The 11,693-nt window shown below is 40.0% G+C and overlaps 1 protein-coding gene across 1 annotated transcript; it reads right to left on the bottom strand.

The window, feature by feature from the left end:
* Positions 1-686: 686 nt before the first annotated feature.
* phf12b (PHD finger protein 12b) lies at positions 687-11,612 on the bottom strand. The gene is made up of 15 exons (XM_079886309.1): positions 10,920-11,612; positions 10,227-10,405; positions 7,945-8,017; positions 6,591-7,008; positions 6,370-6,490; positions 5,748-5,880; positions 5,372-5,536; positions 4,412-4,564; positions 3,828-4,308; positions 2,639-2,746; positions 2,360-2,518; positions 2,175-2,273; positions 2,011-2,093; positions 1,750-1,888; positions 687-1,668 (listed from the first exon to the last, which is right to left on the bottom strand). Exons 1-15 carry the CDS (start codon positions 10,983-10,985, stop codon positions 1,304-1,306), a joined length of 2,742 nt encoding a protein of 913 aa, XP_079742435.1. The 5' UTR covers positions 10,986-11,612; the 3' UTR covers positions 687-1,303.
* Positions 11,613-11,693: the final 81 nt, after the last annotated feature.

The raw sequence follows: 11,693 nt of genomic DNA, 5'->3' as shown, positions 1-11,693 counted from the left end.
GGAGGGCCGGTGTTATACCAAATCATGTAACCATTCACATACCCCCGGTTTCACAGACAAGGCTTCTAGACCCAGACTAAAATGCATGTTTTTGCTGTTTTAACTGAAAGCAACTTGCACTGACATTTCTTAAAATATTAGTGCCATTGTTTTGTCTCGAGTTGCACACAGTAATGTTTTTTTTTTTTTTTTTCAAGTAACATTTATAAAAGCTACTTAAATGTTCCAGTTGAACGAAGGCCTAATCCTGGCTTAATCTTGTCTGTGAAACCTGGCTTAATCCTGTCTGTGAAACCAGGCCCTAATGATGTTAAGGTTAGGATTAGCTCGATACAGCGCCTACTATGGTCACATAATTCAACACAACACCAGTTGTGGCCAGTGCCTTGCAGGAGTGCAGCGACTGTTTCCTCAAAGTTGATTTTTTCTGTGCTGCACGTGATGAATTCCATACCGTGGTAATGTTTCTATTCATATTGTTTCTAAACTGTATAACTGACTTTCTTATGTGGAATTTAAAAGAAGATAATCTGAGCCAGTGGACACTAAAACCGTTTTGTTATACAACATTCTTCGAGATATATTCTTTTGCGTTCCACAGAAGAAATTCATACAGACTTGAAACAAAATAAAGTTAAGTAAATGACAGAATATCTTTTATTATACACAAAAATCATAAAATGGTCTGTTATTTAAAAATCTTTATATATTTACAATGTAATGACATACAGGTCAGAATTTTCTTGCTGACAAAATGACACTTCAGTCACATGTACATGACCAAAAGACAACTTTAGTTGAACAACTAGCTTTATACACAAATGAACTTCACAACCAAGGCTGCGTAGGGGCTCTAACACTACAGAGAAATGGACAGTTCCAGAAGAAAACTAGAACGATCAATGATTCTGCTAATAAATCCTACAAAGGTATTTGCACATGTATGCACTTCTGCATATAGTTACCTAGTGTGCAAAAAACTGCAGAAAAAAGAACAATACATTTTTATAACAAAATAAAATATTTTGGAGTAAATATATTGTTCAAAAGAGTACATAAAAACCTCTTATACTGACACAAGTATACAGGGTGTAGTGTCGACGAGAGGTTTAAGGGAAAATCGAACATCTGCTCCTCAGTCAAAAGGTTTTGCATAAAAAAAAATGATAGAAATGTAATGTGCAAACACTTTGTCCGTAACACCCAGCACCCAAAGTACAAATGAATGAATTAACCGCATTATCAAAGCTCCTCTATCCAAACTGCATTTACGGTCCATCGTATTGTTTAAGGAGAGGATGTGTTATGATACAGACTTGGACTGTAGCACTGGCATTTGGTGGAGTTTGGGAGTCTGTGCGTCAACCACTTCAGTCTCTTCTTGGCTAACGGTAGTGGATGTCTCCTCTTTTTTGGGTTGGTTGCTAGTAAACTCTGTGATGCTGAATAGGAACTGCATGCAGCCCACTTTGATGCAGCTGCTGTGGTGAAGCAATGCGGTGCCCTCCCAGCCGGCTCCGCTGCCCCCTATCAGGCTGGAGCTGCTGGCTTTACAGTTACAGGGGGACTTGGGTCCTCCTTGAGCCTGGCTGCTCATCATAGCACCTGCGGGCATCAGCACCGCCTCCGCGCACACCTCCCCAAGCGGCTTCCTTGACCTGTTGCCTCCTGCAGATTTACCATACGAGATGCAATGCGTTATGACGATCATATCACGCATTACAAAAACAAGATGTGGGCGGTACTCACTGATGCTGTTTTGCACTTTGGACGCAAGCCCACTGGGTGAAGTGATGTTTGGTTTGTCGGAGAAGTCACATGAGTAAAGCACGTTATCCACAGTCGTCCCGTGCTCACTGTAGTTCAGAAGCTCATAGTGCTTCGTGTTCTACGAGAGATTAAAAAACATTTATAAACATTCCTCTCCCTTGATCTGTTAAATCTGGACAATTAGATTAAAAAGAGCTTTCCAAGAGCCTTTAATGAGGCATAATTACTGGATTCACTCACTTCATCATAAAAGATGCAGGCATGTTTCCCGGAAACATAATTGCAATGACCGTAGTTTGTAAGGCACACGTCCATTTCAGCACCTAAAAAAAAAATGGAAAACCATCAATGATTCAACATCAAAATAATGCAATCTTGTTTATGTTGCTTTTTGCAAACCGTACCTGTTCCTATGTACAGAGTCCTATAGCACATGTTGATAGCTGCCCCTTTTCCTGTTAAAGGACACAGTACTGCTCGAGCTTGCACGTCCCTTTTTTGTACTGGAAAAGAGGAAAGATTTGCTACATTATGACTGGAAGGGTCATTAGCACAGCCTCAACATGATGTGATGAGCGAGTTTCGTTACCTTCAGTGTGTGGGGAGGGTTTGGGCAGAGAGGCAGCGACGGCTGGAGAAATCCCACATTTACTCGAGGGTTGAAGGGATTTGGGAGACAACAGCTGCTGGATCCTCTGCCAGGCCAGAAGTCTGATCAACTCCTCATCCAGCTTATTCATGTCCACTTCTGCAACAGAGCAGATATTATGCGCGGGCATAATATAACTCGTTTTTAAATTAGCCCATTATTTCCCAGTAGAAATAATAACTTGTACTTGCAAATTTTCGGATGAAGTTGAACTCTTACCTGCATCACCTTGAACCACATTCTTGATGTAGCTGTATAAGCTGCCTATAGAGGAGGGGAGCGTCGAGCCTTTCCCAACAGACATTGCATCAGGGCTCACTTTGTTCTCTGAAAAAAACAAACAAAAAACCAAGGCATAAATAGGAATTTTTATGTGGACTGAAAATTCTCCAATCTTAAAACTCCAATTCAGTCTCAATTTGGACAAGAAATATTAGGGGTTGGAACTATAAATGATCTGATTCAGATTTCCATTAATGATTTAGTTAGTAAACAATTCTTTTAGTAATTTAGTTGAGAGACAACATTTGGAATTTTAGTACATTTTTAAAATGTTACAAAATATTTATATTTCAAATAAATGCTGTTCTCTTCAAAGAATCCTGAAAAAATATTTGTGGAAACATTAAGCTGCAAGCTGTTTCAACACTGATAATATATAAAGAAATGTTTCTTGAGCACCAAATCAGCATATTAGAACTTATTTTGATCACAATTCTTTTGAATGATAGTGAATTTTGTGACAATTATTGTGCAATATAAGCTTATTATTACCCCTGTGTCTTTAAAAAATAAACAAAAAAACACTTGTACTTTTTAATTGCAGGATACAGTGAATCCTCAGAAGGGGATTGTTAATTCTAGAGTACTGGTTCTCGACGGGGGCGGTACCGCCCAGAGAACAACGGGGGCCGTTGGAAACAAGATTTTTGAAAGGGGGGCATTCAAGTGTTCATGGGGGGCGTTTACACCAAAGATCCAGGAAAGACAAGATTAAACATGTAATTACTTGCAAAATAATTGCCTACAACATTCTAAAATCTGCCAGTTTAATGCGACATGTAAGTTACTTTTGCAATGACTCTATTATTTTTCCAGTCATAGACCAGCTCTCAAACACTGACTAGAATCCAGTGGTGTCTAGAATCACGCAGTGGAGGAATGGAAAGTTGACAAGCCATTAAAAAAAGGATTGACTTAAGAACCACTTATATATTTTCAATAAATCATGTTCCCATTCACTCGGGCGACGAATTTTAAAATGAATTCAACTAAATTCTATTTATAAGGTACTTTTTACATGTTTAGGCATTAACTAAAAGGTTGAGAACCACTGTTCTAGAGCAAAGCTGAGGGAAATTATGTATGATGTATAGAGTGATGTAAAGGAGTATCTAGGTTCAAAAACCTTTAGTTTGAGATGCGAAGCTGCTGTTCGGCCCCGAGGCAAGGCTGGTAGATGAAGGAGTATCTCTCTGCACACAGGAGCTGAGGGGACTGCTGCTCTCAGTCTTTATGTCTACATGGTTGGGCAGGGCTGGTTCTGAGAGTGGAGTTTGTAGTCTGTGTGGGGTTTCAGCTGTCATACAAGATTTACCCTCACACACCACCGGGCCATTCACTCCTGTGCCCTTCTCCGCTGGACTGTCAGAATCTGCCTGACAAGATCTTTCTCGGCAGCTTTCGGGATGTTTGGGTGCCAGAGAGGGCAGCAGAGGAGCCCCCTGGGGGCCAACTTGTGTACTGCTGATCTCCTGTGTCTCCATACACTCCTGCGTCTTCACGCCTGACATGTCAGTAAGCTCCAAAGCCCGGAGGGAAGATGACATCTGCTTAGCAGATAAATGTTTCATTATACTGCACTGAAGTGCAATGACATGACGAAGCCACTGTGGAAAGGAGAAAAACTGAATGGTACAGATTCCTTTTGCAGTCATATTTATACAACAGCAGTTAAGTTTGTTATACAAACACTTTATACAGTGCATTTACCTCCTCTTGTTCTTCTTTGCTGGTTAAATGTTGGGCAGACGAAGAACATTCTTGTTCCATAAAACCATTTGTGATCAGCTCTCCATTGCGAAGGCCCATTTGATCCATCAGCACAGGGGGGTTTTGGTAGTGACTTTTAATGGCATTGGGGACCTATGAACACATCAAAGTGACAGTCATAAACTAAAACTATTGTCTATGTAAAGGTATCTATGCTGAAATTACCCGATTTTTCCAGCAATTTGATTACTGGATAGGGATGATTCTTAAATCATGTTATAGAGATCACACTCACAAGAGTAATTTCGGGCCAAATAAATTGGAACTGAGCATGAATAAAACAAGGCTACATTTACAAGGCCCAGTAATATTGTTAAATAGAATTACAATAATTTAAATAACTGTTCTCAATTTTTAATATATTTTAAAATGTATTCCTGTGATGATAAAGCTGAATTTTCAGCATCATCACTCCAGTCTTCAGTGTCACATGATCATTCAAAAATCCTTCCAATATGCTGATTTGCTGCTCAAGAAACATTTCTTATTATTATCAGTGTTGAAAACAGTTGTGCTGCTTAATATTTTTGTGGAAACCATGATACTTTTTTTCCAGGATTCTTTGATAGTTTAAAAGAAATTTTGTAACAAATGTATTTACTGCCCCTTTTGATCAATTAAATGCATCCTTGGAGAAATTTTATTTATTTAAAAACTGACCTAAACTTTTTAAATGGAAATAAATTAAATTCCATTTATCAGTGAATTTAAGCCATTTAACAGGACAACTCAATTTAAGTCAAACAAGCCATATAAGCTTCTACTGTCAATACATATTATATATTTTGTTATTATTATTTTCATCCTACATAAAAGGCCTGGTAAACACACTTGTGAACCAGTTTTTGAAGGACTGCAGGAACCCTAAAAACCATGTTACGCTGCTCTATGAGACTCCACCTTCAATGTCTTTTTCTTGATGTGGCGGACACCTCTGCGATTGGGATGGTGTTGGCGGTGAACCCACCGCAGGAAGTCCACTTTGACTGCGTGTTGGGACAATCGGTCCTGGAACTGATCGAAAAGCTGGCAACGTGTGCTGAGGGTCACGTTCTTTTGGTTTAGCTAGAATGGAAATCAACAACTTTTTCATTTTATAGTTCTTAATTTCAGGAGAGAGTAATGAAATCACAATCAACTAAAAGTAAAGATAAGAAAAAAAATGTTTGAGCTGGTTGAAATATTACTACTAAAATGTGATATTACACAAACTGAAAAAAATACTGTAATCTGTTGTGATTGGTTCCAAAAAAAGATTCAAAGACGAGCCACACACCACCATGTGCTCTACGTGGTTGGGACACATCCATCTCCCAGTGGGCATGGCAGTGAGAGGCGGGTCCAGGCAGTCCATATGGAACAGGAGCGCACAGTAATCACACTGGATCAGAGGAGCCACCCTGCAGCTCCTGTGGAGGAAGAGGAGAGAGAGAACCTGATGCACTGTGCAACAATACTGACGACAATGTGATTCCATTTGGGTTTCATGGGTATTTAAAATACAGTATTTGCAAATATCTTGAATTAGCTTTTATTGCTATATTTTCAGGCTTCATTTTAATTTTAGTATGAATTAGAGTCATTCTGTTATTAAATCAATGTAATTTTCATTAGTTTTTCTATTTATCTTTCATTTAAAAAATTTCCCGTTTTACTTTTAGTAATGTTAGTACTTCAACATTAAGTTTTTCACTTAATAATAAAGTTTTTCCATCTAATAAATGTTTAAATTTACAAAAATGATTTTTAAGTTAACATCATCATTCTGAAAATAAACAAATTTCAATCAATTCTCATTTTGAAGAATCATCTTTTAGTCTATGCTGTTTTGAGTTGATGAATGAATGATATAGATATATATATATATAACAGTGTCTGTAATGTTTCTGGGCTCTTACTTGCCACAGGTGAAGCACACTTTCACTGGCAGAGGGACCAGCCCACTGGGATCCAGCTCATGTTGTGGCCTTTTTACATTCTTGCCTATTGCTTCCTCTTTCCGTCGGCGCTTACTGCTGCCTGTAGATACACACACACACACACACACACACACATACACTAAGAGTTATTCAATGCACACTTTAACAACACATCGTACAAAAGTGTGGGCGAGTCTCACCTGGCAGTGAAGTGGTGCACGTAAGCTCAGTGGGCAGCTGGAACTGCGTGGGGTTTCTCTCCATGGCCGCAGCGATCAGCAGCTGAAAAGGTTTCTTCAGGCGAAGTGTGGTGCTCTCGGACTCAGAGCAGTGCACTTCCTCTTCAACATCCATCAGGTCCTCGTCCACGTCATTCTGTTCCGATGGTGTGGGCGTGTCAGTGGACGCATTGGAAGTGGGCGTTCCAGGACGGCTACTCGTGCGTCGCTCGAGGAGACGGACCTGCGCGACAGCGAGCCTCAGGCCTCCTGACGCAGCAGAGGGTAGTCCGTCCAGACGCAGCGTTCCCAGCTCCAGCTCCGCTGCAGGGGAGGACGACCGCTTGGACAGCTGCCGCTCTAGCGCCCCGTTCACCTGCTCTGCCTTCTGCTCACGCTTCTAGAGAACCACAAAATTATACTGTATTGCTCTGTCCTAAAACTAGTAAGCAAGGTTGCTAAGGCAACAGTTAACATGCTGTTAAGGATACTCTTAAGCATTAAAAAAATCATAGCACACAAATGTTGAGTAAAATTATTCTTTTTGAGTTGACATTTGACTTTTTATTGAAAGTTTAAGCACTGAATGAAATGCAAGTTTGCTTATGATTAACATTTCTCTCGCCTTGTCTGCCATCTGATTTTTATTTTGCTCAAAGCAATACATTCTGGGATTATATTCTTTGTTAAGGCGGCATGCATTTTGTGTCTTCCTCAATAAATTATTATATGTTCAAGTTTTTTCCTGCACTGAAAATATTTTGCCAGCTGCCAAAATTAATCTTTGTTCCAGCAAAGATCTCTAACTCCACAAGTTTCTGGATTGACAACCGTATTTAAATGCATGATTGAATTCGATTGGCAGTGATAACCTCAGCAATGGACATAACAATATCTGATACTGTATGTCAAATGATCTGTGCAAATAATCTTGAGGTGTAAATGCAAAAATCAGACCTGCCATTTCTTCTATGTAATGCGTTACTTTGTTGTTCATTTTATTACTTACTTTTTAAATGGGTCACTCAGTGACTTTTTACATATAAAATCACTTTTTAAATATCTAATAATCCTAAGCACATTGTTTTATGATCTGTCCTGGCAGTGATTATTTTTATATCATGAATAAATAGGATAAGTTATTATTACAAACTGCTCCTTGGCATTAATTTTGGATTTACTGTCAGTACTGGGCTCACAGTTCACGTGTCTTAAGGTACTTTGTACGGTGTGTAGATGTCCCTGTTCGTCCGCCATTACCAAAGACCATTTTTGACCCAGGAAAAACCTGCTAAATGTTCATAGACAAAGCAAGGGCAAATATGACTGCACCAACCTTCTTGCGCACACTGCAGCGATGACACATCCAGTCACCAGGGGGCAGCATCTCTCTGCTCAAAGGCGGATTACTGTAAAGAATGACAATTCTTTCACAAATCTTGATATGTTCAAAAACACAATACTGCTTTTTACACATTTTAAAATTTCTGTAAACTCTTTGCGGTAATAAAAAAAAGCTGAATTTCTGTATGAAAAATATAGTGACAGTCCACAGGTTTTATTCACTGTGCTAGATGCAAAGAAAACCACATCGCAGCAATCACACTAAAACTGTATTGGTTTCACAAATCTACAAGTTAAAACTCGTTGTAATATTTAGGTAACATGGCACAAATGATGCAATGTTATTGACATGCCACAACTATGTAAATACAATTCTTTCTTTTTTCTTTCTCTTTGACATACAGTAGACTAGCTCTATGTTTCATCAGCTAAAACAAAGACTGGATCGATTGAATGTGAAACAACCACACAAATCAGGACAGAGTTGTTGAATAATACATTTACTTCCCCTCAGTGATAAGCACAGGACAATAGCAGTAAAAACTAAGCGTTTGCTTAATAGGACATGGCAGAAAAACAATTATTAAACGGCTATCAAATAAAATGAGGCAGGGGTGACTCCCTTCAAACAAAACTTACATGATAAGAAATTAAGACACAACTAAACAGGAAAATAAACCTGTAGGCATCAATAACTTTCTCGTTCTTAGGGTAAATGTGCATTAGTACTTTAGCTCAAGCTCAGACTGTCAGTGAACAAAAGACTTCTAAATGCCCTTTTTTGGAAGAGGAAGTGGTGATGTGCATAAAACAATATGCAAAGTTAGCAGTCATGCAATCTACATCGATTATGCTATAAGTAGCTTCAGCAGGCTGAACATATGCTGAAATGCCAAACTGACTGTAGTTTCTGATACTGCTACAGTTTTTTCAAAGAAATTAAAATTAAAAAAAGAGAGGTGCGTGCAACCACTACAACAAATACAGTGGTCAACATTTGAAGTGGATCAAAAAAGTTAATCAAACTTGTCCTATGACAAGAACGGGTATTGTTAAAAATTCATGTATAACTTTGATGAAAGGTTTTGATCCACTTCAAATGTTGACTAGCCTGGCAAGCCAGACCTACATCAAGATGTTAGGTCTGGCAACTCACCATAGACACGGCTCAATCCGAGGGGCGGGATAAACGGCTGTCTTTCAAATTCCCTCTGCACGCAATAGGACAGCGCTTCAACCAACCAGAGCGTTTTCCCAACAGCGGAGCTAACGTTAGTTGATAGATTCAACTTTTGAATCTGGCCGGCAAAACTACGAACACATCTTCCTTTTTTAAGAATGACTTAAGTGCCGTTCTTTGCTCTTTACTCAAAGAAAAACTTAACTCCAAGTCCTCCAGAGTCGCGGCCAAAGCCGATTCGAAAGACTGTTCTCCAGCAGCAGCCGTCATTATTTGTTTTCAAGTAGCAGGGAACCGTCACAACTCTGTCGTCATTATGTTAAGCCCGCCCCGCCTACTCTATACACGATGTGATTGGCCTGACCCAATTTAGGTTTTTACAGCTCCGAAAGTCAACGGAGAGTTGCTAGACTACCCTGGCTGCAAAATAAATTTTGCTGCCGCTTGGGTGCGTCTAGATTTCTAGGCTAAATGTTGACTACTGTATAAGAGAAATTATTGCTTTAATTCATCAAGGACACATTAAATTGCTCAAAACTGACAGTAGACATTTGTTTCCACAAAAATATTAAGCACTAATCAGCAGAACATTAATAATGTGAAATCTTTCTTGAGCACCAACTCATGTGACACTGAAGACTAGAGTAATGACGCTGAAAATTCTGCTTTGCCATCGCAGGAATAAATTACTCTTTCAAATATTTAGGAAGTTGGTAGAAATTAACTAACGTTTCACAATATTGCTGGTTTTTTTTCCATCAAATAAATGCAGACTTTTAAAAACATTAATAAAAAAATCCTCAAACTTTAGAACGGTCTTTTTTTTTCATTTAATGTTATGTGGAGACCTATAAATTCATAAACACTGTCTTTTACTAGAGAAAGATGGCATATAGTGCAAACCATCACTTACCACTCTAACTAGTGCTTTCAATACTAACACAAGTCACGCTCTTACATCCAAATCAGCCAACCAGACAAATAACTGTGAGTTATTTAAAAATCAGCAGTACAAACAGACATGCACATAAACAATAGTTCACCATTCTTATGGTTTATCCCTGACACTATATGAAATGGCATTGCTAACATACCAGCACTGCAGGTGAAAAGCAGCCGGACAGTGATCGCAGCAGAGCAGGTCTCCTCCCTCACGGCAGCTGTCACAGGTGTCATGGTTTGTGGCTCGGCCTCCTCTTCTGGTCTCCCTCTCTGGTTTGCGTCTCTTCTCTCCATCCTCGGAGCGTGGAGGTGCGAGCAGCTGTTGAATTTGCTGGAACAGATTGGCAAATATTAATGAAGCACGCATGTAGTGTTACACAAAGATCTCCTGAAATGTTTAAAGTGACAGACGTCAGTGGAGAGTGTCTGTTCACACATTAAACGGGTGTTTCCAACCTTACCAGTGAAATGTTTTGGATATCATCCGAATCTGATTGCAGATTTTGGAGTAAAATCAGGTGTTAGTTTTTATTGAAACCTCCAGAGTGTGCAGTCCTGGACCACTGCGTTCAACTACCGAGTAGGTCATTAAACTTTTTTCCATGTCAAATCAGATCTGGTCACGTGAGCTCACTAACGAAAACTGTTCGGCTGCTGCCTGTGTATAGCCAAGTTTTGTTCACGTTTCTGCAACAGGCCCAGCTCTACATAAACTCACTAAAGCGACTCACGTCCATTCTGCAACTTACTGTCATTGAATTCATTTAATCCATAGGCTATATGCCTGTATTATAACTCGCATAAGGCAGTGATTTGTGGCACAGCTGAAGGGCAGACAGGCTTACCTCCATTAGGCCCCCAGACGTGTCCAAATCGTACAGAATCTTCGGGGTCTCCATTTTGTCCCACATTCACACTGCTGAAATGTAGCATGAACACACAACCCGACAACAGTTCTCGCTTTCTCCAAATCCAGTCGGGTTTATCTGCTGTCCTTAAGCCGTCCTGGAGAAATTAAACTGGTCACTGGTCGATAATCTAACAAGATAGCGGATTGGCTGCTCCGATGTTCGGCTAGCTAGCAGCTATCAACAAACAAAAGCACACAGGTCGCCGGAGGTCTGGTGCTAAACGAGAGCTGATGAATCGCTCAAACTCTCATTTAAGTGCAAATATCGTTCCTATTTTGAATGAAAAGTTGCTGTCTGGTGCAGTGTTGAAGGTTTCATGTGGGATGTAAAGGCCTAGCTCGCTAGCCTAGCAGCATCCTCTGCTTCAGCAGCAGCCGCCTGCAAAGATGCGTGTAGAAATCCACAGCTGTCTGTCCCCATCGCATACTGACTAAAAAAGCGCTCTCTTTCGCAAAGCAAGTCTGCTGGATTGATTGTCGGCGGTTAGGTCCTTATGTGCAGAAACACTCGCGGGTGGTGTTCAGATGACAGCAGTGAAGAGCAGAGGTGTTGTTATGAAAAGCCATTGCTAGTAGCTATGCTAAACTGGCTGGCGCTGCCCTCCTCTGACTCGACTCAAGCGAGGCTGGTATGAAGTCTGCGCATGCGCACTGAGAGGGCGAGAGGAAGGGCTCCTCCTAGCGTTAATCTGGCAGAATAACAGAATAA

Source organism: Squalius cephalus (genome assembly GCF_949319135.1).
Source record: "Squalius cephalus genome assembly, chromosome: 11".
NCBI classification, from domain to species: Eukaryota; Metazoa; Chordata; class Actinopteri; order Cypriniformes; family Leuciscidae; genus Squalius; species Squalius cephalus.
Note: the sequence above shows the minus strand (reverse complement) of the source record. Positions and strands in the feature narration are given on the sequence as shown.